At 47.6% G+C, this 25,348-nt stretch overlaps 1 protein-coding gene across 3 annotated transcripts; it reads left to right on the top strand.

Annotated features, from left to right (window-relative positions):
* The first annotated feature begins 502 nt into the window (after positions 1–502).
* Positions 503–25,095, top strand: LOC149332324 (microtubule-associated protein 1 light chain 3 alpha-like). Of its 3 annotated transcripts, XM_089557213.1 has the most exons (5): positions 503–702; positions 3,392–3,508; positions 19,667–19,722; positions 21,041–21,147; positions 24,593–25,095. In XM_089557213.1, exons 1-5 carry the CDS (start codon positions 582–584, stop codon positions 24,753–24,755), a joined length of 564 nt encoding a protein of 187 aa, XP_089413339.1. In that variant the 5' UTR covers positions 503–581; the 3' UTR covers positions 24,756–25,095. The 3 variants fall into 3 exon arrangements, with proteins under 3 accessions (XP_089413339.1, XP_089413338.1, XP_089413337.1); XM_089557211.1 differs by lacking the exons at positions 503–702; positions 3,392–3,508 and adding an exon at positions 16,613–17,422; XM_089557212.1 differs by lacking the exons at positions 503–702; positions 3,392–3,508; positions 21,041–21,147 and adding an exon at positions 15,516–15,803.
* Positions 25,096–25,348: the final 253 nt, after the last annotated feature.

Raw genomic sequence — 25,348 nt, forward strand, 5'->3', positions numbered from 1 at the left:
CGCTCTGCAGACGGCGGTCTGTCCGCCACATGGGCTCCCATTGAGACAGGCGTGCATAAGCTTCCTACACTTTGTGGTGCATGTTAGCAAGGTCCAACGAAAGCTGTACTGCATCCCCTTGCGCCCCATGCTTGGAGACCATTCCATCATTCATCGTTATCATCCCTCATGAGCAACGTTTAGTTTGATTAACAAAAATTAGCCTATATATCCCGGTAAGTCTACTGAACCTCGTCTTGCGGACACTGTGTCCACCCATCCCAACATGCATCCAAGACTCAGAAGTCGTGACCCCATCTAAACCCGTTCCTGCCTCGGCTGGGTTTTCGTTCCCTTGACTCCACCTATCTAAAAGTTCTATTCTGCGCATTACATGTGCTGTCCCAATGCACTGCAACTCAATGCGCAGTTCAATTCAGTGAACACTCCTACATGTTTCCAGTGAGCCTAAATGGCACGTAAACATCCGCAGCGCGCAGAGTGCCCTCTCGGCCACGTCCCGTGCTCCCTGGCCGACCCACCCGCCTAGGGCCGAGTCCAAGAGGAGCACCGCGTACAAGTCAACGATAAGCGAGTATACGATGGCTCGCCACTATCGACGGCTAGAGGCGGCTATCGCAAACGAGCTGCTGACACCTCACTGGTCATTCAAGACGGCTCCCGCAAGCGACAAGCGCGAACGGCACGTCAAGTTCTACACGGGTGAGTAATATATACTGCGTAAACGTGTACGTATAGTATATGCACGGCGAAGCGTAGAATGTACTCGCGGACTTCGCCAACGCAGTAGAAGCCAAAAGGGAGCAGGGCGAGGGCTTTTGAAGACGCGCTACCTGCTCGTGAGCGCTTGACAACAACACGCTTGTGGAAGTCATAGTCTCGCGCTTGTATAGCTCCTACTGCGTAGGCACATTTGTTTGGAGTGTTCGCGCGCGAGTGTTTAGAACAGCGTAGGAATCAACTCATTTGCTTACATGGCGCTAACCCGTTCGGTTTTGCTGAAAACTTCTATGCTCCGTGTAAGCAATTGTGTGTGTGTATGTGCGCTCGACTTGCCTGAGCATGTGTAATTACGCGACTTTTAGAATCCTGATCTGGTGTAGCGTGCCATGTACAACACTCATGAACAAAAGTTTTATGGATGGGAGTCCTAGGGAAAAAAATTCTACGTGGGCAGACGAACTAATTCATTGAAAAGTTTGGATGCATAAGAGGGCATGCATGCCTCGTTCTCTGAAACGAATACCAGATGAATGGGTTGGAATACAATGATCTATTTTTTTGCGCGAACCCACATCTCGTCCGTAACTGTACATGACCACTCTTACATCTACAGTTGTCGTTAAAGGCTGTCTCTTCTTCCTTTGTCCCCAGTCAGGCTCTAAATAGCGAACTTCCGCTATAGTGTACTAGCCTTCTAGTGCGCTATACTTTCGCGTACGAGAAGGCACGCAACAGTCGGCGTCCATATTCACCTTCCGTTTTCACGATTTCCACGACTTGTTTATCCGGTCCACAAACAAGTATGAAAAAAAAGTAAGCATGGCATTAATCTTTGTGATGAATGGAAAATTTGTCGGATAACAAACGTGTATATCCAGAAGCTTGTGTTTCGATAAATTTTAGAATTTTCTCCACACATAAATAGCGATGAGACTCGGTATATAGGGTTAGAGTTTTACTTTTATTCCTGTGAGAGATACGTCAATCTATTCCGTGCAGGTGGACTGTACGCGATAAAGCTCAATAGTTATAAGATTACTTAACCTTATTAAGTGATCAATTTTTGTAGTTTTGATTTTAGGGGGAAAGATTACATTGCGAAACTGAAAGCCGCCCGCATCGAAGATGAGCCCAGTTTTTAAATCTACTCTATCGGTTATGTGGTTTGAAATATCGAAAGTCAAAATTCGCATTTCAAAGATCGATGAGTCGGCTTTTCCGGGTTGCACATTTATAAAATGGTGTCGCTGCGCATAGTATCGTCGCCGTCACAGATACACAAATCGCGTCTGTATTTACTGCATAAAAATACGGGCGACACCATTTTATAAATGTGCAACGTATGAAAGCCAACTCAACGAGTTTTCTCATGCGTAATGTTGGCGTTCGGTATTTAGAACCACATTACCGACAGAGCAAATTTCAAAACTGGGCTCATGTTCGATGTTTACTGCCTTCCATTTCTCAATATAATCTTGTCCCCTAACTTCAGAAATAAAAAATGTGTATTAGTTAATTTTAGTTAAATTATCGTCTTTTAGTTGAGCTCTTGCTGTACAACCCACCTGCACAGACCGCACCGACGCATTTAAAATAAACCTGTACACGTTAAAAGAAATCACCCGTTATAGGTTCCCGTCAGTTCTTTACAAGAATGGCTTCTTAGTGGAATGTTGGAGCTAGTATAAAGAATGCAGAACAAAGAGACATTTTTTTGATTCGGGGCTCTCACAGCCGAGTCAGTAATAAAAGGTCCTGCTGATAAAAAAGGCGGCCACTGAACTTTTTTCTTTTTTCTCGGCAGCATCGCAGCGGCAAGATACCGCTTGTGCCTTTTCTTCTACGCTCATGACTGTGCCGTTGTTTATTGTTACCAAAAACAGCGGAAGATATCCGCAAGATAGCTTCCATTTATACACTCAGTCAGTTAAGCCGAGACGAGTTAGCTAGCCAGTCACGTCAATATAATTTGTTTCTTTTTCTTGAGCATCGGTTTGTGTATTTTACTTTTGCCAATGACTCCTCATTTTTTCTTCCTGTTTCTGCTTTTAAATTACTATAAAGCTTTCATGGCGCTTTCATTGGGGATTTTCTGTCAGCGTTCATATCTCCGCTCATTTGCATATAACAATACCAAATTATGTCCCTCGCATTCCCTCGATAAGACCACTCAATAATTCTGTCGTGGCACGGCAGGCAGCTGTCATTAATCAAGCTAACAAGTAAACGAAGGCAAAGAGACTCATGGCCCTCCGAGAAACTGAGACAAGCGACAGCTTAGGAGCCCACGAGCAGAGAACCCGAACTGTATACGACAACGTGTGCACATATTTTTTTTATTTAAATATACTGTCAATCCCCAGAGGGATTGTAACAGGGGTGGGTGCAAGAAAAAAAAATTACTGTATTATTAACAAAGAATTATACCAGAGAGAGCAGCACAATCGACAGATCACATTATTGCAGGACAGGTGCTGGAGTGCATAAGTGCTGGAATGAAAGAAGGACGGGAAGAGTATTATATATTCTCAAGCACGATGCATGTAAAATAGGTTAGCTCCAGCAGTCTGCAAAACGCAATGTTCTTCCTTTCTACGCCATTCTTTGTGTCGTCTTACGGTCTTTTTTTATCTCTGCCCTCTGGCTGTGACGTTGAAAAAACGAACAGGCTGGAGTCCATGGGTGCATTCAAGCTTCCTGCCACCGAAAGAACTGGACGACTCTGGGTTCGACAGCCTGTCGCGCAGGTCCTTCGCAGAGACGTCGGCCAGGACACGACTGCCCAGTAAGTCACCCGCTCAACACGGCGTTTTCCCACCTCCTCCTCAGAAAGCGGCCACAGAGTGAAGTGCGCGGCCGAGTTCGGGGACGTGCGGTGGACAAAGATGATTTTCGGAAACACTGTGCTCAAAATGGCGACTATAAAACAATAGAAAAGATGCTAGACAAGAGCTTACTCCAAAGTAAATATTTGGACCACGGTGCTAGAACCCCTGTGGCCTGAACCATTGGCAAACCTGTGTATAGAACGGGAAGGTGGACGCATCTGGCACCAGACAAGGTTAATTGAAGAGACATGGCAGAGGACTTTTATGATGATTCTGATATGACGTGCAGAATGGATAGAAAAGAAGAAAATGACACTGCTAGGCCTTCATAATACCATCGCATTTGTTTTCATTACGGCCTATCGTTTTCGAGACTGCAGGGGTGTGCCAAGAGACCGAAACAGAAATGATGTTTACAGGAAGTAGCCCGTGCAAACAAAGCAGTTAACCGAGTGTCGCAATGAGCATGCGCCGTGGGGAATCCCCTCGGAGGGTCGGGGACTAACGCAGACCGGATCAAGGCAGTCTATGTAACGCGAGTCCCCTGACCTCGTGCTGTGCAGACGGGGGGGGGGGGGGGGGGGGGGGACAGGAAGCAAGATAGACAAGAAACGACGCACCTAACGAAGTGAATGGCGATAAGAAGAAAACTGACCATCAGCTGGGGCACTGATAAGAGAGAACGATATCGTGTACGCTCGCCAACGCGGCCTGGCACACCAGGAAACGTTTCGCGACCACCTCGCAACAATGGGAGGAGGAGAAGCACTGTGCTGTCAGGCGTGTGTTTCTGAATGGACAAGCCTGCAATATTTGGTCGCTGGATGCACACAAGCAGATCCAGCATCACTGCGATAAGTTTGTGTTTGTGTGTGTGTGTGTGTGGGGGGGGGGTGTCGCGTGCGTGCGTGCTCGTGTCTATACGTTCTAAGCCACTGCAAGAAGAAAAACTGGTGTGGCGCGCACGGTATCGGCCAAAGACACACTATGGACACACGTCCGGTGATAAAGTGCTAGCGCCTTTCGCACCGTTAGCTGTATAAAAGAGTTTATTGTGGGTTTTGGGTTGTCGCGGCGTCGTAGATCTGAGTGCGACAAAAGAAAAAAAAAATCTTTCCCGCGCCATTTGCTCCCTGCGCTTCTCCAGGCAAGTTTAAAGCGACCTTAAAATATGCTTTGTTAAGGATGTGTTTTCCTCCTCTTTTGGGCTCCTGGCACTGCTGGTATACACGAAGCTATCGCTCTCACTGCCTCGCTCCAGAAATAACCAGAAAATCTGGAAGAAATTTCAAACTTGTTTCATCTCAGCCGGAGTGACGCAGTTATGCCGATGGGTGTATAATTGCCGTTTAGTATCGCCATAGCCGGAAGAAGGGCCAAAACGTTTCGCGGCAGCCTTCCGTGCTTTTCTTCAAAGTGTTGTTCTCGTGCGATTTGGAAATACTTGCAATTAGCGCAGTAACAAATGCCGCTTTTCGCTCTGAAACTTTTTTAACAGGGCCGCCGAGGCGGCCCTATGGTTATGGTGCTCGGCTGCTGACCCGAAAGACGCGGGTTCGATCCCGGCCGCGGCGGTCGAGTTTCGATGGAGGTGAAATTCTAGAGGCCCGTGTGCTGTGCGATGTCAGTGCACGTTAAAGAACCCCAGGTGGTCGAAATTTCCGGAGCCCTTCACTACGGCGTCCCTCATAGCCCGAGCTGCTTTGGGTGACTCCAATAAACCCCAATAAACCATAAACCAAACTTGTTTTAACCAGAGCATACTAAAAATAACAGTTGCGGCGCTAGTAAAAGACCAAGAAAGTTCGGCTGAGGCTTAGCTAAAGTGTTAAGCCTGGATATCTCGAAGCGAAAAGCTTCGTGGCGATGCTCGTGGTTTAGCTTAAGGTTTCATACATAGGGTTACAATTTAAGTATAGCTTTCTAGCTTTTCCAAAACGTGTTGTCTTAGGTATACAAAGCTTGTACAATCGTTATACAAGGCTATTAAAACATCTTTATTTGTTGTTCTTCAATATACACAGTGTCTTGCACTTTCTGTATAGCCATAAAGATGGCCCGGTGATCAGAGTAGTAGTAAACAGGTGGCGCGCGCCGTAGCGCGTGGCCGCCGCCGCCGCTCACGCGTTCTCGCAACGCCTTGCGAAAGAACCTTCTCCTCTTAGGACGGCGGCGGCGACCGCGCGGCAGCGGCGAAGGGTAAAACGGTGGCGAGGAGGAGAAGCGGCGACGTAGCTCGCGCCGCGGCGGCGCCGAGGGGTGGCTCACGAGAAGCGCGGTACTGACGAGCCTAGTGAAGCTTTTCGCTTCAAAATCTCACTAGCCTTCCGTGTTCTCAAACGGATGCTTTCGTGAGGGATGGATACGCTTTTTCAACTGCCCTAACAATTAAACTCCGGTTTTCGCAGTAAAAATTGCTTTCATGCGTACTGCGTCAATGAAAGAAATTACCTGAGGCCCATGCACATGTGCACCACGCTCGTTTCTGTTACATCACGATGATTTCAACGAGTCGTTTCAAAGCATGCAAAGAGCCCACGGATGTCGCGAGGCTCTAAACATGAGGCGCACAGTATTCACACCTGTGACACGCACTGTGCCGTTTAGGCGTTATATTCACAGGCACCCAGCTTATACACAATTACAATGTAAAAAAATAAACCTATAAATGCAAATTGTGGAAAGTCCAGGTTCTCGTGAGGAAGGAATCCTGGCACTGGCGGCAGGAGGACATCGGGCCGCACGACCAGCAAGTAGCGAAGCATTGTCCATCACGTGGACGTGGAATGACGACCAAAATGGCCAGCGACCTGCACTCCAGAGCCGTGGGCGTAAGAAGCGGTGTCCAAATTCGGGAATTTGTAACTGCGTCGAAGCCGCAGATGACATCCAGGAAGGCCCGGCCACTGCTGCTCGCTGGTGTCTGCTCCAGGGACACGTCCTCGAGCTGTGCGCTGGGTGAAGAGAGTAGCGGGAATTACAGAAGGGCCAACCAACTATGCCGTGAAGCTCTAACGCTTCAAGCCAAACGTAGCGCCATAGTTTCGCAGTGCAGCCTCTAGGCGTTATCGAAAGAAACAGCTGATCAGCGCGTCTCATAGACATGGCTTCCCATCTTGATGGTACGCACCTTGTTACACACTCGGAGAGAGCACGTACTTGGACCGGCGAGGACTGGCCTCCCTGAAGCTCGGCAGTCGTCGTGTCGGACCCCGGGGAGGACGGTGGTCAGTGACCCGGAAGTCGACGGACCGAAAAGGCTTCTTAGATGTTGCGACGCAGCGGTAGGTATCGCTAGGAATAAGTTCCTTCCAAAGAGGTTCCAGCGAGGGAAACCGCTTCTTGCCTTCGGGACGAGCGCCACCTCTAGAGCGAGCAAAGTAGCGAGGCTCTGCGAAGACAGCGCGCGGGTCTGCAGACTTGGACGGTGTCCAACAGAGGGCAGGCGGTGACGCAGAATCGTCGACTGCTGGCTGATGTAAGGCCGTGCATTGAGCTGGCGTCTTCGCAAGCGAACGAGGCTCAGGCACCAAGTGAGGCCGCCAGCAGACAGGGAAAGAGACGGACCTTAAACCAGTCGCCATCTTTGACTGAACCGGTCTGTGGATCGTAGCACGCGGCGCGCGCATAGGGCGGGTTCTCGTGCTTCTGTTTCTTCAGAAGAAGCAGATTTATTTATTTATTGCTTATAGGGTCCAGAAGGGCATTGAGTAAAGGCGACAAAAAATGACATATGTACGAGAGAAACTAATTAATCTACATAATTAATGCATGGCTACTACAGACTTCAATGTGCAGACGAAGAAGTCCTTGCCTAAGTCCTTCAGTGTTTCGACTTTGCCGAAACGCGGCCGCCCTCATTAAAGACGAACCAACGAAATTTGCTGATCAGCAGGCTACTCATCACCCCGTAAGCACGTCTTTTTAAAGGGGTGGAGACAGGAAATTGACTATTTGCAATCGCTAAAAATCGTTCACTCGCTCTCCACAGTCCTCGACATCGCACACATGAACCCTGCGAATTAGCTAGGCCTACTCGTCGTGGAAGGCAGGCGGCGTCGATTGAATATAAAGAATCTTTAACACTGGTGAGTGTCAAAGAAAGTTTGAAATGTAGCCGCTCGATTCAGTTATATGTAAGGATAAGGTAGAGACAAGCGCAGCTGTTCAGGTCGTCGTCTCGTCGACGTGAAGGTTTCGCACGGCCGCCGATGCCGGTCATCAGTGACGACCTTCGGCCGATCAGGCGCCTATACCGACGTCGCGCATTGACGTTCACATCGAACAATACAACATAGTGCCTCCACGTGCTCCGTCGTGGAAGCTTTCCGCCACGTCACGTGGTCAGTTTCCCACTTGGTGTGCCTTCGTAAAACGGGAAGCTATATATCAGCTTTTTCCAACTTTGCACGTCTTCTCAGCTACTCTGAGGCATATATGGAAGCAAAAAATTGGCACTTTTTCTGGTCGCGAAAAAAATCAGCGCCATAAATGTGTCGTGATAGCCTTCCGTTCCCTTATTCGTGGTTGGTTAAAAAATAAAAAAAATTGATTGCAAATTGTGTGGTTTGATGTCCCGAAGCGATCCATGGGCTATGAGGGACTCTTGAGGGATCAGGATTTAGACCACCTGAGGTTCTCTAGCGTGCGCTGACATCGCACAGCACACGAATTTTTTGTATTTCGCCTCCATCGAAATACGGTCGCCGTGGCCGGGATCGAACCCGTGACCTTGGAATCAGCAGCCTAACGGCACTACGACTGACTAAGTCGCCGCGGAGGGGGTAAAAGTTGCTTTCGCGGGTGCTCTACGCACAAGCAATTGCAACAACAGACATATTGCGATGTGAGGGCGAAAAAGTTAGCTTTAGTCTGAAGAACGACCCTAACATCTAACACAAAGCCTTAAATTTGTTTCTGCAGCACACGTCACTTCGCAACAAAAATCTCATTCGCCAAAGAACGACTCGTAGAATTCTCGAGCACTTTGTTGAATCTGTTTACTCAATCTATACACTTCAACGTATACTTAAGGATACAGTAATATGAAGATCACGTATTTCATATTAACTTTAGGACGTTTGTCTCTTGGTAAATAAAAGCGGGGTACTGCGCACAAAAAGACACGGACGAGAAGATAACACAACAAGCGCAGACTCGCGACTAACTTTATTTGAAAAACGACACTCCTTTTATAGTTTCAAACTGGCGCATAAAAGTATCCTCGGCACATGAATGCCGAAGGGCAGGACCACCAAGAACCGAAAGTTCCGCTCAATAACGAGGAAAGGGAATGACGACCAAGATGATCATCACTGCGCGTCCGCGTACCGCCTAAGAAGCCTTGGCTGTCATCGGATACGCCGTGATAGGTCGTGAACGTCAACTTCGCAAGCAGACGCCTTCTATGGACCGGTGAAGGCATCAGCGCGTATGCCTGTGCAGCGGTCGATCTAATGTCCATACTATATATTGTGCTGGATCACAGGCGTTCCAAGCTGACCGTGGTGGCTGATGCCATTGTCATGCATGGCACTATGTATGGCACCCGCAGGCTGCACTAACGAACCATGGTTCCTTAGTGCAGCCTGCAGGGTGAACATGGTCGTTGGTACTATGGTTCTTTAGTACAGCCTGGATGCATGACTGCAGAAGAAGCTGTTCCGCATGTACCATGGCCAAGATGTGCGGTTCCTTAGTGCAGCCTGCAGGGTGAACATAGTGGTTGATGCTATGGTTCCTTGGTACAGCCTGCATGCATGACTGGAGAAAGAAGCTGTTCGGCATGTCCCATGGCCAAGATGCGAGTGATGGCGTTCGACTTCCTGTTACAGATCCGGAGAAAACACGTTCCTGCAGCGGTTCGGTGAGCGTCGCCATTGGGGAGGGCGGCTTGCTGTCGGTGGAAACTGTCTCGTTGTGTAGGCGGTCAGTGTCGCGGGCGCCGAAGGACCGAAAAGACTGTCTAGATGGGGCAAAGCCGTCAGCATCACCCGGAACAAGTTGTCCCCGAAGAGGTTCCAGCAACTCAAAGCGCTGCCTGTCCTCTGGACGAGGGTCACCACGCGGGCTGGCTAAGTAGCGAGGCTCCATGAAGACAGCGTGCACGTCTGCAGGCTTGGATGGTGTCGGGAAGGTCCAAGCGGCGAGCGGTGGCGCAGAAGCGCTGACAGCAGGGGTTCCACGCCTTGGGTGCGAGCGTTCCCAAGAAAGCGCAGCACAGTTGACGAAGAGGTTATGGGCGATCAGGGAGCTAGGCGAACGTAGAACCAGACTCCATCTTTGATCGAACAAATCTGTGGCGCGTGATGCGAGGCGCGCGCCCAGTGTAAGTGCACTTCAGCTTCTGCGGACGGGCTAGCCACCTAGCGGTGCCCACTGCAGTCTCATTAATGTAAAAAAGAGCGCAAGACAGTGGTACATCCATAGAGTTTCTTACTAGAAACTCTATGGGTACATCTATATTTCGCCTTCAGCGAAACGCCGCCGCAGTGAGAGCAAGGAACCCACGGGATCTTGCGCTGAGCAGGCGACTGACGTCAGCTTTAGTTATCGTTGCGACAGGATTCATTCTGAGAGGCGTTTAGAGGACCTGGAGCATCTTTCTTTGATGGCGTACTTTTTCTCAGTGGTTTTGGCCCAAGCAGCGCAGGTAATCCGCCCAATATTGTAGCTGAATGGTTTCACTCTGGTCAACTGTAAGACCAGCCTTTTCCAATATGTTCCCAATATTGGGCCAATTAATTACCTGTGCTATTGACCGCTGCCACTGACCGCTGCTGGCCTGCTGGACACTATCGGACATTTCTTACTCCGGCAAAGGGCAAAAAGTCTGAACGTCTGCTTTTTTTTTTAAGTACATTCGCGGACGTGCTCTCCACTTTCGCATAGACGACAGCCGGCGCCAGCTGCGACATTTCATGTTTGGCAACGCAGTATAGAGAACATCGTGTGGAATGGACGAAGGATGACGAGATGTTAAATACAAGCGGTGGAAAGGCTTTAGGGAGCCTTCATCACTCCAAAGCGTGACTGCCTGGTAGCCTATGGCTGTAGTAGGCGTTGAGCAGACTTTTCTGAAAGTACAACCAGGGTTTTTTGATAGCAAGAGGCCTTGGCACATCTTCCAACCCTCCCACACGTACTTTTATCGATTAGGTGCAGCCGACCTAGTTGTCATCGCTCTCTTTACGCCCTATCTACAGCGAGCTTTCCCACCTCAAGCATGTTACCCATTCCTACGTCCCCTTCCTGTGGACCTTGGACGAACAGAAAGACCGTTGCCAAGCGATAAAATGGTGCGAGTGGAAAGGAGCCCTTGTGAACGAGCGGTCAGAGGCTCCAGCGCGTTCGCGCAGCGTTTATCTGTGCCTAATATTCCAGGAGTACGACGCACTTCGGATTGCAGCGGGTATCATGCGACTCCCAAGTATAAAACAAATAATTGAGAACTAAAGCAGTGGCTGAGCCCATAGTTTAGAATTTGACAGGTATGATACAGGGAATTTATAGCCATTTTTAAATACATTCGATCCCAGATGTACCGAACGCGAAGGGTATCGAGAAATAGTTCGATGTATCGTTAATTCTACTTACGAAACACGACAACAGATAAGTTTATTTGCAAGCCAGAGGCACGAATACGGTGCACCCACTCTAACGCGCCGGCGAGCAGCACGTCTCTGCATGAAGCGCGCTTCTATCGCAGGTGTCGTGGGCGATGCTTTAGAACCAGCCATAGCCTATCATAAGGAGTACCATTTCACCTAAAAACATTAATGTTCTGCAGCGAAGCCAATCACTCAGGGGAAATTTAAGTTATGTGCCACGGCCACGTTGCCGGTGTGCCCGTGTGGCACGCACAACTACCCGGTCAGCTAGGTTGGCTTCGCTGCACAATAACCGGTGCACCAAACTTCGGCTTCACTGCATTACGGTGGCGTCCTGTTGAAAACAGGCACGCCAAACCGAAGGCTACCGACAACCAAATTCTACGTTTCTCTTGTCTGGCGGTTCTGCAAGGTTTTCACGTGGCCAGCGCTGCCAACAGGTGTCCAAGGCTGCGATGACGACTGAAGTGTCGACCCAGTTTTGCGCGCGTAAAGTGATTGCGGAAGTGCAGTTAGGAGAAGCGCTACTCGCAGGCACGCAGCGCGCCGCTCGATATATCCTATGTTTCGTTGAACGGCACTTCGACAAACGCGAATACTGCTGTACCTTTGTATGGGATTTTTCAAGATAATGTATTTGCTGTTTGATACAAACAATTATTCGGTATACCCGGGTTTGCTATTGCAGAATCGATTGTATTAAGTTATGAGTGTTGCGTGGCTCATGATTAATTTGTATTATTATTTTAAACATCGCCGTGATGCATGTTTGTACTACTTTAGAGGCGAAAATGAAAAAAAAATTGGAGAAAACCTAAAACTGAAGTCGAAATCATTGGGTGGCAGGGTTGCTATTGGTGGTTCGCACAGGTGCGCTGCCCTAGAAATGAGGTTCAGGGGGGCAATGCGCGCACTGCAGCCGTCACACGCGGCCCACAGTGAAGTGGATCAGACTGGGCTGTGTCTCATTGCGCTTTTTGCTATTCGATCCCCGCCTGCAGGTCGATCGAGTCTGGAGAAATGACTTTTACAGCGACAGCTGTTAGTGCCGCTTCCCTCGGTTTTGCGGCGTAGTAGTAGTGTGGTGTCCGCGCAGCGTAGCACAGCGAAAGACTGCGAGATGATAGGAGAGTGCGAAGCACGGTGAAAGGTGCGGTGCGGGAGATGAAAATAGCTGGTGCGTTGCAGCAAAAAGGGGGGGGGGGGGGGACACTGCGGCGCAGAGCGAGGAAAGGGGCATCGATTTTTGGAGGAAAGGAAATTAGACGCAGTAACTGTCTCACCTCTCGGTGAACGCCTCAAACGCGCCTTGAGGGAAGAGATGAAGGAGGGGGTGATATGAAAGAGAAATAGGTGCCGTAGTGGACGGCTCCCGAATAATTTCGGCCAGAGCGAGAGGGAAAGGGCTGCGCTGTAAAGGCGCAGCGCGGAGGAAACAAAGTCTGGCAACCACAGCGGCGCGCCGCATGGCGAGGCGAGAGGAACAGCACCGTGGCGAGAATACAAAGAACGCCGAGAGCACTGTGGCATCTCGGCGTCAAAATTCTCAGTGTCACACCACAAAAGGTGTCTTGCTCCAGCTATCGCTGATTACAAGCGCATAGAGAACCGCGGAGTTCGAGTTCGAGTCTCGGACTGGTATAAATTTTATGCTTTGATTTTATTGCCATAGCATTAGAGTCACATCACGATACTGCTGCCAGGGTACATGCTACTAGTGACGAAGCCAATCCACATTACAGTTCCACTATCAACACTTCGCTACTGTAAGTCCTCCTCTTTTCTAAAAAAAATGAAATAGAAAAATGCGTATGTTTCTCTAAACTGCGCAAGGCGTACCTAAAACACATAAGGCTTTCAAAACAAAGTACTCAGGAGCATTGTTACGCGCAATTCGCTCAATGTGAACTTCCGGTTTATTCGAACAGACGCTTTGCTCGGTTCGAATTAAGGGGAGTGCGATCTTGAGCTCCGTATCATTAGAAGAAACTCCGGACATCTTTGCGTTCTAATTATCTAGGTTCGATCAAGACATCAGAAGTTCAAATGACCGGTAAAATTGGTTAAAGCTTCTCTGCATATTCAGTTTATACGAAGCGTTAACAAATACACACTGGAAGTAATCGCTATGTTGCAATAATAAATTGAGGGCAAATATGGCTTTTCCCATATTTACGTACACATCTTTCATCATGTCATTTTTCTTGTCTGGGGGCCATCGTATACACGTGTTCCGAGAAAGCGACGCCATGCAGCTGTCACGACGCAGCAGTTCAAAGCAGAATACGAACAAGGAATGCGCATGTGCGATATCAACAGCAGATGTCGTTGGCGTTAGGGCAGAAACAATAGCAGACAATAAGAGAGTAGCGACAATGAAGTCCTATTGCGCGAGGTATTCGGGCAGCTTTTTTTTTTTTTTTCTGGCAGCTTGCTTTCTAGCTACACTTGATCTGGTATGCCTCGGCTTGTATCATTGAGGACGGTGGAAAGAAATGCGCCTTTATCTGGCAAGAATGCCGACTCAACAAGTAAGGGATCACCGCCCGATTAAGACGGTATGCCGAAGGTGCGATACGCGACAAGAATTCACGTTCTAAAAACACCCTACCAATACTCTGTTAGATCGGCTGCACTCTTCCAAATTTCTAGGCCAAGGCTCGAAGTAATCAAATGCGGCTACTTCATAAATATCGCCAGCCAATCGCATAATCGTGACCGAGTTCGGCGAGCTACGAAGCTAACAGGATCCGATAATGTTATGCGCAGTGGAAACTGTCAGCACGAGATCGCCCTTGCCCAGGCCACGATATGGAAAAGGAAAGACACAAATACTAATCTCAACAAAGTTGCAAATGTTGCTGGCATCTTGAGGAAGGTAATAGCAGCACAAAAAAACGGGACTCAAGAGAGACACAACCAACAGGACTGCTTGTGTTTCTCTTGTGTCCCGTTTTTTTGCGCTGCTTTTACCTTCCTTAAGATGAACCACCGACTAGCCCAAACAAAAATTTTGATCAATTGCTGGCATCATCCTGCTCTTATGTCAGCTTAAAAAGAAACTGAGGACAAACCTGAAGTTGGCTTGTGTCGATAGAACACCGCATTTCACAGATAAAGACACTACTTCCAATGATAAGGACTATGAAGATAATGATGATGAAAACATTTATTGAAAGCCACAATGCCTTAGTTGAAGGGAAGAAAATGAAACCGAGAACGCAGGATCGATCTTCGACAACGATCTCCATCATCTAGCAATCTTTTTCTTACTGTCGGCACATTTTAAAGGGACATGAAAGACAAACTTTAATTGTCCTGAATCGATTAATTCCCGCAGTCTAACAACAAAGCGGAGCTTTTAAGAGCTATAAAACGCCAAAAAATGAAATACAGGTGGCTCCATTACCGGCCGATGCCGCAAGTAAAAACGGTGCACTGACAGTTTTTTCTAGCACGGATCCCAGAGGCTAGATACACCGCCGTTCACTGTAAAACGGTGATCACGGAGTCCATTTCGGTGTAGACGTCACGAATTTGAATCGAGTTAGGGCCAACTAATTAAATCCAATTATCTCAGCAATAAATGCGTCTTTTGCTGCCGGACAAATGTGGACATAGCCAGAAAGAGCCACAGAATCAGTTTTTACTAAGAACAAACATTGGGTGGAGCCGTTCTCGGTGTCGCTTCAAAGGGGGAATATCGACGGTAAGAAGTTGAGCTAGATTGATAATTACCCCTCGAGGAAATTACGAGTTTTGTTTTGTTTTTTCAGTGCGAAAAGGTGACTTCGTCGTTCAGGAAATTTTAAACGATGCCTGAAATAGAAATTTCAAACGAGAGGAGCATCATTTTTAATCTCCGTCATATTCGGAGTTATTGAAGCTAGCTGAAAAATTTTTACAGTGCGGTGACGAGTGATGAAATCCAGATCGTTCGTGAGCTTTTCATAAGCTAAGTAAATATCATTTCATGGTCCCTTTAAAACACCAATCTCATCTCGCTGGGCTAAGCCTAAAGTCATCGGAACATCAGCTGTACACTGAGCGCCATCGTGGAGAGCACGCGGTAACGAACAATAGCACAGATGCCAACAGTCCTGAGAGGGCGCTGAAAGCTCAAGCTCAGTTGAGTCGTTCAGCAAAACAAAAGCCATTTTGCCGGCTAATAAGGATAACCGCAAGTTATCGATCCCTTGAGAGGGGCAGCCGTTTACGAGCAACGGACTGAACGATAACGCACCACAGGAAAGCGCGACGACATGCACAGACCACATCGTCACGCGGAGTGAGCGCATCGATTAGATACGACAGCAGACGGGCGCGCCATGTCCCCGCTTAGATTCCAGCCAATAGAAAGATAGCGATGGCGCGACACGCATGCCATTCTTGCCGTTTTTCCGATCACGTATCGGATGAAAAAAAGCCCGCATCACACACCTATACTACACCGGCCGCTGTTGCCACGAGCCGAGGCAGTCTCGGCGTGGGTGCTGGGCCTGACACGTGTCGGGATGCACGTGCGTCTACTTCGGCGTGTGCCTGCGTCTTCAGCGACCAAGCGACCTTCGAGTGGTGGTGCATCACGCCCACATGTCGGCAGCAGAGGCTGCGCGGAGCTTCAAGGAGCAGAGGAGCCTGGGTAATATGTCAACGTACCACCACTCCGACACGCCAAGCGCGTAATTAGAATTCAGAACTAGTCTACTGACTGTAGATGACGCATTCACGTGTCGCGTCATATTTCGTCTGGTTAGTGTGAGCCATTTTTTGTGTGTGCATGTGCTACAAGGCGCCGATAGATGTCCCTCACTAGAACCACAGCTGTTAAAATGCAAAACAAGCGGGGAAGCCGTTGTTGCTAAGCGTCACCAATCGCCCACGCGAGCGGTTTTGTGAATGTCAGGACAGGTATTTGGTGCACTTAGATTTCACAGCGTCCTGTCACAAGGTTTGGTTGAACGAGGTCGAAATTCTGAGACGTCTGAAGTCAGCACGCGTGTAGAACTAAAGCAATCGGTGTTCGTTGTGACACTGGCGTGCAGAGAAGCTTGAAAGCCGCGGGTATGTCTGAGTGACCAATGACAGGGGACCGAATGGACCCGAAATGGCCAACTTGAAATGGACAGCTTGTGGAATACGGCCCTTGACACGCGAGCAAACTGCTTGTTACAAAGTGTTACGCTATGAGCGATCTATGGAGCGCTAGATGCAGGGCAATATGTGAGGCGCTTCAACAACAGCGGAATCACCTTCGCGACGATGAAGTGCGATATGCGAACTATGCCAAGTTGTCGAGTTGGGAAACAAATGACCCTCGATGAGCAAACGTTTGCTGATTTCCGCTTTCTGGTGTAACCCAGAAACACATCAGCAGTACACGAGAGAATCACGTACAGGCGTAAATAGCCGCATTTCCCTAATTTAAACCGGATTAACGTCGGGCTCTCGTCTTTTTTTTTTTTTTTTGGATTCCCCGCAGACGGTGGGAGGAGTCGACCAACCTTTCACCCAGTCCCGTGGCGGCTTGCCGCTCTACCATCGGCGGAGTGATACGTAGTGATCGGCGAAAGCAAAGAGTCCACGCATATTTTGATTTCCGTGGCCCTAATCTACAGCTATGCGTCCGCCGAGGTGTGGGCGTGTAGCGATTTGCGGGGTACGCCAGTTCAGGGACGCTTGCTTCGGGAGATCATGGATTAGCTTTAGGCGCTGCTGAGTTGCTCAAGCTTTGCCGTAGTGCCGTCCCACAAATGCTGTGTAGTGTGTTCTCTCACCAAAATGCACAAGCCGGAACTATAGGAGCCAGAACCTGATACCGGGGTACAAAGGGGACCACGCAGTGTACCAGTTCAATTTGTGTCTGTTTTGACAGACGCACCGATCTGATAAGACTTACGCAGCTTGCGCGTGCAAAGCAGAACTGCTCGCTTCCGAAGCCCATCTCAATCTACAACATATCGTCCCCAGCATGTTCTACGCAGATAACAAGCGCGTGCCGATAGTTTGAACAACGATAGAGGCGCCCAAGAAAGCAATGTACAATGTCACTTGCATCCGCAAACTCTACGCGTGCTCTCCTGCAGCCCGCTTGCTCGTGGGTAAAATTCTTCAGCAGTTTCAAAAGCTGTTTGTTAGCCTTACTACGCAGCAGCAGCCGCAACCCACACACGTCATCATTTTTCTGTGCGCTCGGTATTCTTCCGGAGGTGACAGGCATGAAGCGTCTAAAAAGTGGCAACGTGAACAGTACTCCTGTGGGTAAGTTGCAAAGTTCGCATGAAGCAAGCGGCGGGGCAGCGCATGAGCAGACCGAAGCGCCGCGTTCTGCGCGTGCCCAAACGCGCGATTTCACTTCGCGCGCAAAGCCGTTGCGGGCGCTCTACAAGCTAGCGAAGTTCAACGGAGCCGAATTGTTTTCGTTATAACCACTAGTTCATTATAGATGTATACACAGCATGCTAGGGATATTCAACGGTGCCGAAATTTCTTCGTTACAACCCATAGCTCATTATAAACATATTTACATCAGCTTGACAGCAAGTATTGTGCGTGCTGCTGTATATTTACAACGAAAAAGTAGGCGCCGTCATAAAGCAACTCGTCGGACGACTGATGTGCTGTTACCGCCCTCATCTGAGCTGCACGCAGCATTACGTCCATCACTTTGTGCACTGTTCTGTTTTTAAGCAGCAAGCAGAGAGGAAATGTGCACTGCATTGACAGTCAGCGCTCAGTGATGACTCAGTGGTGAGAGCAAAATTGTACGCTTTGTTACATTGTTTCAGGGCGTTGACATGCAGCAAGAAACATCCATTATCATTTCAGAGCGCACCATTCACCCAGCTTTCCGGCTCCCATTCATTGTTCTCACGCTGCTCAATCTGTTTGCAAGACTGCTAGTGTTCCTTTCAACACGTTGGCCGAACATAATGCAAATTAATGTGTACTTGCTAAATTAAGGAGCAGTTTTTTTTAGTTTATTTTAGGAAGACACATGAACGTGCTTTGATTCTATGCACCCCCCTCTGTTCAAAATACCCACTCGTAGAGCTTGATTAATTCATGTTGGTAAGGTAACTGAGCCAGCAGTGATCGCTTCAGTACTTTGTAACAATTACAGCTTGCAGCTTGAAAGTGTCGCCGAACATTGCGCAAATCCGGTCAGAGTCCCAGTGCTGGTGATGACACTATACTTGCTTTAACAGCATGCAGAAGCATGTCGGGGACATCTAACCTCGTCGAGCGCAGATGCAGCCACCGCCCACGAGTGTTTTTACGTACCGTTCGGCGCCAGCACCGCGCAGGTTCGGATCGGCAGCACGTGCTCATCCGCGCTGGTGCCTCCTAAAAAGCTTATTGACGTTGTGTGGACTTGGCTTCATAGTTACTACGGACAACCTGCTGAATACGTCAAGACTTTTGTACGTGCTAGCGAAGCCGCACAGAGCGCTTTGCTGGAACCGATCGAGTTTCCGATCAGCTAAAACTCTCCAATGACAGGCTGCATCTTACAACTGAATTGTGGTCCCCTGGGTCATGGTGCAAAACCAAGTGCCCACAATATTTTCCACCGTACACAGGTGCCCCATTTTAGCATCCTGATTAGTGACTAAGCCCCAGTAACCGCAGCCATATGGAGACTCAATGCACATGTTTTCGAGTGTGGAGGTCAGAAGGCCCATCGAGAGAGAATGGGCAACACGCCGCTGGCTGTCACCTATTGTTTTCCGCCGGCAAAACGCCCATATCTTCCCCTTCGCTAAACGTTATCGTGCCCCACTCACCCAAGAGCCGTCCTTGTTTCCCCTACCTACCTCTGTGGAAGTCGACCGATGACCAGGCTTGCGAAGAAAACTTAGCGGACTGGAAAACGCATGCACTTCTAGACGAAGCTGTGATGCACCGACCTTTGTACTTGAAGTTGATGTCTCAGAGATATGCATCCATGTTTCTGACACGAGGGTGAAACACTGCTGCACAGCCTCAGGAAGTTGAACGAGTCACTAAACATTGTTCGCACTGTGTTCCCTGAGGGCTCACTATCAAAATGAGAGGTGCACGGTGGTAAAGTTGCATTTATCTTTTATTGTGAACCACAGGCGCAGCAACTGCTAACATGGGTAAGGTTAATCGTGCCTGTGCTTTAGATTCACCACCATGAATACCCGCAGGCTACATGCAAGTTGATGTCAGTCCTGGTCATTATTTAAACGCAGTATGATAAAGCCGGTGCTTCAATGGTACCGGGGGTTTATTCCTGACTGCTATTCTTTCGGCTGTGCCACATCAAGAGCTTAATAATGAACAAAAGGAAAGATGGAATAAGATTTTATACCGGTTGTGTTGGGTTTTATGGTGCACAAAAGGCTAAAGCTATCATGCATCAAAAAATAAGGTTGAGAGGTCAAATGCAGCCTTTAAGTCAGAAGCCAAGTAATTGTGGTGGCTAAAGCATTTTTTACGTGGTGCTAAACCTGTACATTTTCTTCTTTGCTCTTGCAGCCTCAAGAAAAGAGGAAGTCACCAACATCAGGCAACGTTTCCCATCTAAAATACCGGTAAGCTGTGCCCCTTCTGTATCATCAACAAGTGCTTTACAACTGACTGTAGCCTGTAGGAATGCAATAGAAGGATCAATACAGCTACATAAAGTTAACACATCAAAAGGATGTACAATACACTACACAGGTATCAACAAAATTTTTTCCTGCTTTTGTCACAACTTCGCTCTTATTACAAATAAGTTTGACTTCAATTATATTCAGTTAAAGCAATTATTTCAAAGGTCAGTAAACTGCATGGAATGGCGTGTGGGGTTAAAATCCCAAAATGCACAAATTACTACAGAGAAGCCACAGAAGAAGTTCAAGTTAATTTTGACCACCTGAAGTTCTTTAACATGTACTGACACACAAAGCACATGGACGTATCTCGATTCACCTCTATGAAACTTGACCACAATGGCTGACCTTCAACCCTGCGACAGTGGGCTTAGCAATCTGATGCCAGAGCTACTGAGCCACCGTGGCGTGTCATGAATAAACTGTGATAGATGAATGACTGCAAAAAAGGTGGTGAAAACATGGCCCTATTTTGCCAAATTGTGTGCATATTGATAAATTCCCACTAAGTAGCCCCTTAAAATTTGTTCAGTAGACTGTACCAGAATACTGTATATACTACGATGCACCAGCGTATTATGTTCTCGTAGGCTGCCAAATAAGTTCCTGATTGCAGGTCACAAGAAGCTGAAATTTCATCTCCCATGGGTGGTGATAGTACACACACCAAGGACTTAAAGGAGTATAGACACCAGACTTTTGGGTGCATGTTTTCTTCTTTGCAATGAGGCGTAAGGCATTATTATATGCGGATTAACACGTGGTATTCTCCTACAACACTAAATAATTACTAATCGAATTTCTTTCTCCTGCTGTTTAGGTTTTGGTTAAAGAGTGGTTATAGGTCACACGAGGCACGGTAAACTGCAATATAATTGGTGCTTCTCCGTCCGCTGTCACTCCAGCTTGAGAAAGGCTGCCTTCAGCACTGCAGTGAATTAATTAAAACAATGAAGCAGCAATTACATCGCAGTTTTTCCGTACCTCACGTGACATATAACCACACTTTGCCGTCATAACCATCGTTCAGCTGTTGAAACCGAAACAGCATGAAAGAAAAATTTGGCAATAAATTACTTAATTGTCATAGGCAAATACCATTAGGTGATTCAAGCATAGCAGCATTTTCCACATCATTGTAGAGAAGAAAACATGGCACCAAAATTAGGTGTCTATGCTCCTTTAATCCCATGCAAGCAAGCTAAATCGTATGCTGGACTGTGTGACAAAGGTGGCATGGCAACGCTCTATGCAGGTGATTGTGGAACGATATGCCAAAGAAAAGAACCTCCCACTTCTGGACAAGACAAAATTCCTGGTTCCCCAAGAGCTCACCATGTCCCAGTTTGTGTCCATTGTGAGGTAAGCTTCACTGCACAGACAGGCCGTTATGGAATAGGAGGCGATGCATTTCTACCAATACAATTGAGGATTAAAGTGTCCTAAGCATCAAATAGAGAACATGTGGTGTTATATGCACAAGTGGTATAGTACGGGGAAGTATTGCATGGTAAGATCATCACAATGCAACCACAAACAGCACACTATATGCTCACTTGGTCACAATGTCAAGGCTCAAACACTACAATAACATTGTAACAAAATGAAACTTTACACCAGTAATGACCAAAAGTGTCATAATGAAATGGCCTGCCAACCTAAACCAGGATACTGCTTTACTTCACTTAGCAACAACCACTCTAAACTAACAAGCATGAAATCAAAAGTTTTGTTTTGTAAACAGACAGAAACAGTAAGACCTGAAATACTGACATGTCGCTGGGTAAAAAAATATGTAGAGTGAACTTGCCTTCTTCATGAAAGCTAGCCACAAGCTTACAGGCTCATCGTTAACATTTGTGCAATGTGTCACGTGGCTAGCTCGAAGCACAGCATGGGGCCATACTGTAAAGCTTGTACTTTGAGTTTCCCCTAAGTGTCCTCAAAGCCCACTTATAAAGGCTGCAGTTATAATGGACGCTCGCTTATTACGAACGAGGCCGGTACTACCGTCAAAATATGCACTAGGGCAATGGGACTGCGCTCAGCTACAACTCAGCAAGAATGAATGAGAAGGCACCGTAAACTTAGCCTTGCAGTAAAAAAACTCATGTTTCCGGTAAGCACGGAGATGGAAGAGCATCTCCGGGCCTTTGGGTGCTCGTGACGTGCTCCCCCAAAAAAGAATGTGGGGACTCCAAAACACAATCAAAACGGGCAAGACATATGGACTTGGATTTGTAGCAGCACAGCGGTTTCTTAACAGTGCTTCATTTACCAAGGGACAGAAAGATGAGGTTTTGTATCCGGCTTGGCTAGTGTTGCGTTGAAAACGTGGATTGTACTGCTGAATCATGGCTGCCCCGCAGTATAATGGCTAGATCTAGCCATTGCAGCCGTGATGCTCTTTACCCTGTGTAGATTACATTCTTTTGACAGAGCATTTTTTAATTATTTATAAATTTAGCATAAGTGAACGTTCAGCATTAAGCTCGTATGGAAATTAGCAAAGCATTTCTTTCAGGACTACCTTTGGAAAAGTTGCACTGCTATAATTTAATCCACGTTTTCGGCCCAACACTAGCCAAGCCACATATGAGACCTAATCTTCGTGACAAGCCCTTGGTGGATGAAGTGCAGCATTGCCAGTTTTCCCTCTAGGTACATACGAGAAACTCTATGGGTTAAATCATAAAAACAAACCCTTAGGCTACCATACCGTTTAACAATTTTTGCCAACAGCAGTGGCGTACTGCTGCCCCTCTTCACCATAGTCATGACCACGAAAATGTTCTTGTTTTATTATTAGTCTACCGTATTTTCCGGTGTATAAGACGCGGTTTTTTTTCGAAAATCTTGCTGGTGCGTCCTATACAAGGGTGCGTCTTATATGCGAATTTTTCGTTTTTTCAGAAATTACTCAGGTTCATTTTCAAGCTTTTTTTACCGAAAAATTATCACTATCAATGATGCGGTTGTAACACGGTTAATACTTCAATACGGAGACCGCCGTGCGCAACTCCTTTTAGGTGAACTTTATCATGAAACGGCGGGGATGACGACTTCCGTTATCACAAACACGCGCCCGTTTCGGAGGCCCCAAGCAAAAGTAATGTGAAATGCCATAAGATAACGACAATCCTGTTTCTAGCCATTGTCAAGACAAGCCAGGACTAGCCGGCGTTCTTTTTTCAGCCACCCTTTGCAACTTTGTTTGCTTCGTGTACGTAGTGCGAAAAGAATGTTCCAGTCGCGTTGCCTCCAGAAATGGGCGAACTTTTTGATAGCGCATCCGAAGGTGAAGACTTCCAAGGTTTTAAGTAGAAATAAAATGTTCTTATGGACATATGGAAAGGTTTTTTCGTTTTTTCTTTCTTTTTTTTTTCTATAACGTGGGCGGGATTGGCGTGAGTGATGCCTTTTTTGACCACTTAGCGTTGCTTACGAATTTCTCACAGGCACGGTGAATTTCATGATGGTCGCGCAAGCGTGTTTAATTGATCCTCACTAGCCTAACTGGGTAAATTGGGGTGCGTCTTATATACGGGTGCGTCTTATATACCAACATTTTCAATGACAGACTGCATATATGGCGGGTGCGTCTTATACAAGGGTGCGTCTTATACACCGGAAAATACGGTATATCACGGGTTCTCAAACTGGGTTCCGCGGAACACAGGGGTTCCGCGGGCTGTCTTCTTGTGTTCCGCGAGAACCCTCACCGGCCGATCCCTGTTTCAGGTTCATTTTTAGTGTACGCACGAAACAAACAGCGCTTGGTCGTTAAAGCTCATTTTTACTCTTCGTATCCTCAAAAAACAATCTTGCGCGTCACGCCCGCGATAGCAGGCATCGACAGCGGACGTCTTTTTGCATAAGATCGAATTCACACGGCTACCCGTTTTCCGTGGCCTCCGAGATCACGTCTGCACGCGTGTTTCTGAAACCCGCGCGCGGACGTAATCTCGGAGGCCATGCATTTTTATAGGAACTTCTGTTTGTCGTTGCCAGGATGGCACTACCCACGCCGCCGTCGCGAAGCCAAGCCATGCCTAGACAAGCAATAAGAAGCTCGTTATGCTGCCGAGGTAGCCGCTAGATGTTAACGTGCAGTACTTTCGCAGTACCACCCATCACATTAGTATTTGTATTAATCTGCGCAATAAACATTTAACCTTTGCAAAAATGCACTCGACAACATTGCTGGTAAGTGAAAGCGGGGGGGTTCCCTGGAACTTATTGAAGGCTTTTGGGGTTCCTCCAAGCAAAAAAGTTTGAGAACCACCAAAATCACGCGTTTCTCTCGTCTTAATACGCTCACTGGGGCCACGCATTGGCAGATTTCGTCTGTGGTACCCGTCTGCTCGACAAGTCACTAAAAAAACAATTTCGTAACCGCCGCGGACGTGCTCTTTCGCTTGGCGAACAGGCGGCGGCCACTCCGGGCAAGGCTGCTCTAACGAGCTGGGCGGTTCCGGCGCGACAGCGTAGCGGTAGGCGGAGGAGAATGTAAAAGGGAGAGGGAATAAATAGTCTGGCCACACTGGGTTTTAGTTCACAATCTGGCAACCTTATAGCCTGGCAACACTGGAAGTCGCGCAAGTCTGGCAACACTATAGTATGGCAACACTGGGATAGCAGACGGCGGGTACGTCTCACGAAACCCAGCCCCCCTGGTCTATATAGTCAAAAACCAATTTTTGTAACATCGTTTTTCCATGCATGCATTGCACTGCATGCCTCAAGGTTCTACACTCACTGGATCAGTGCATATTTGTCCTAACACTAGGCCATTTTCTCTCCTTAGAAACAGGCTGCAGATCAGTGCTTGCCAATCCTTCTACCTTCTCGTCGACAACAAGAGCATGGCCAACCTCTCCAAGACGCTGTCGGATGTTTATGCAGACTGGCACGATGAAGACGGCTTCCTCTACATTACTTACGCGTCCCAGGAAATGTTCGGCGTTTAGACGAGAGAGGTCAGGAGACATTTACATGCATTTTATGATCTTCCTATTCATTCTCACGGTGCTGCTTTTAAGTTTATTAACTCACTAACATTATCAACGTTGGCCACCCTCACAAATCGAGCAAGAGGTTCAGCTCACACAGCCTGACTACCCATGCTTGTTTCACTTTTGCTAGCGCAGCAGTGAGGACAGACTTCGCTAGTTCCCTGCCTGCAGAATCTCACATTTAGAAAACTGAAGTACAACAACCATTTTGTCTTCTGAATGTTTCATAACATCCTTTCATTGTCCCCTACTAATTACCATGTGCATGAAGCAAATAAAGATTTTATACATCCAATTTGTTTCAAGTCAAAATCAAAACGGTGAAGAACGAAATGCGCAAACGGAACACGGACAGCGAAGAGGCAAACGTGCACAGAAAGCCCAGACTAACAACTTTATGATGTAATTAAGCAAACAAGAGGGACGGGAATGAGGGGCTCGTTATAAATATGAGAGAAGCCAACAGCCACGGAAACCAAGGGGCACAGGGGGTTTTTAATTTATTTATTTTGTGGTGTTGATCAATTTATAATATTACTGAATATGTG

Source organism: Amblyomma mixtum, chromosome 8 (assembly GCF_055824585.1).
Source record: "Amblyomma mixtum isolate Tamu chromosome 8, ASM5582458v1, whole genome shotgun sequence".
Lineage (NCBI taxonomy): Eukaryota > Metazoa > Arthropoda > Arachnida > Ixodida > Ixodidae > Amblyomma > Amblyomma mixtum.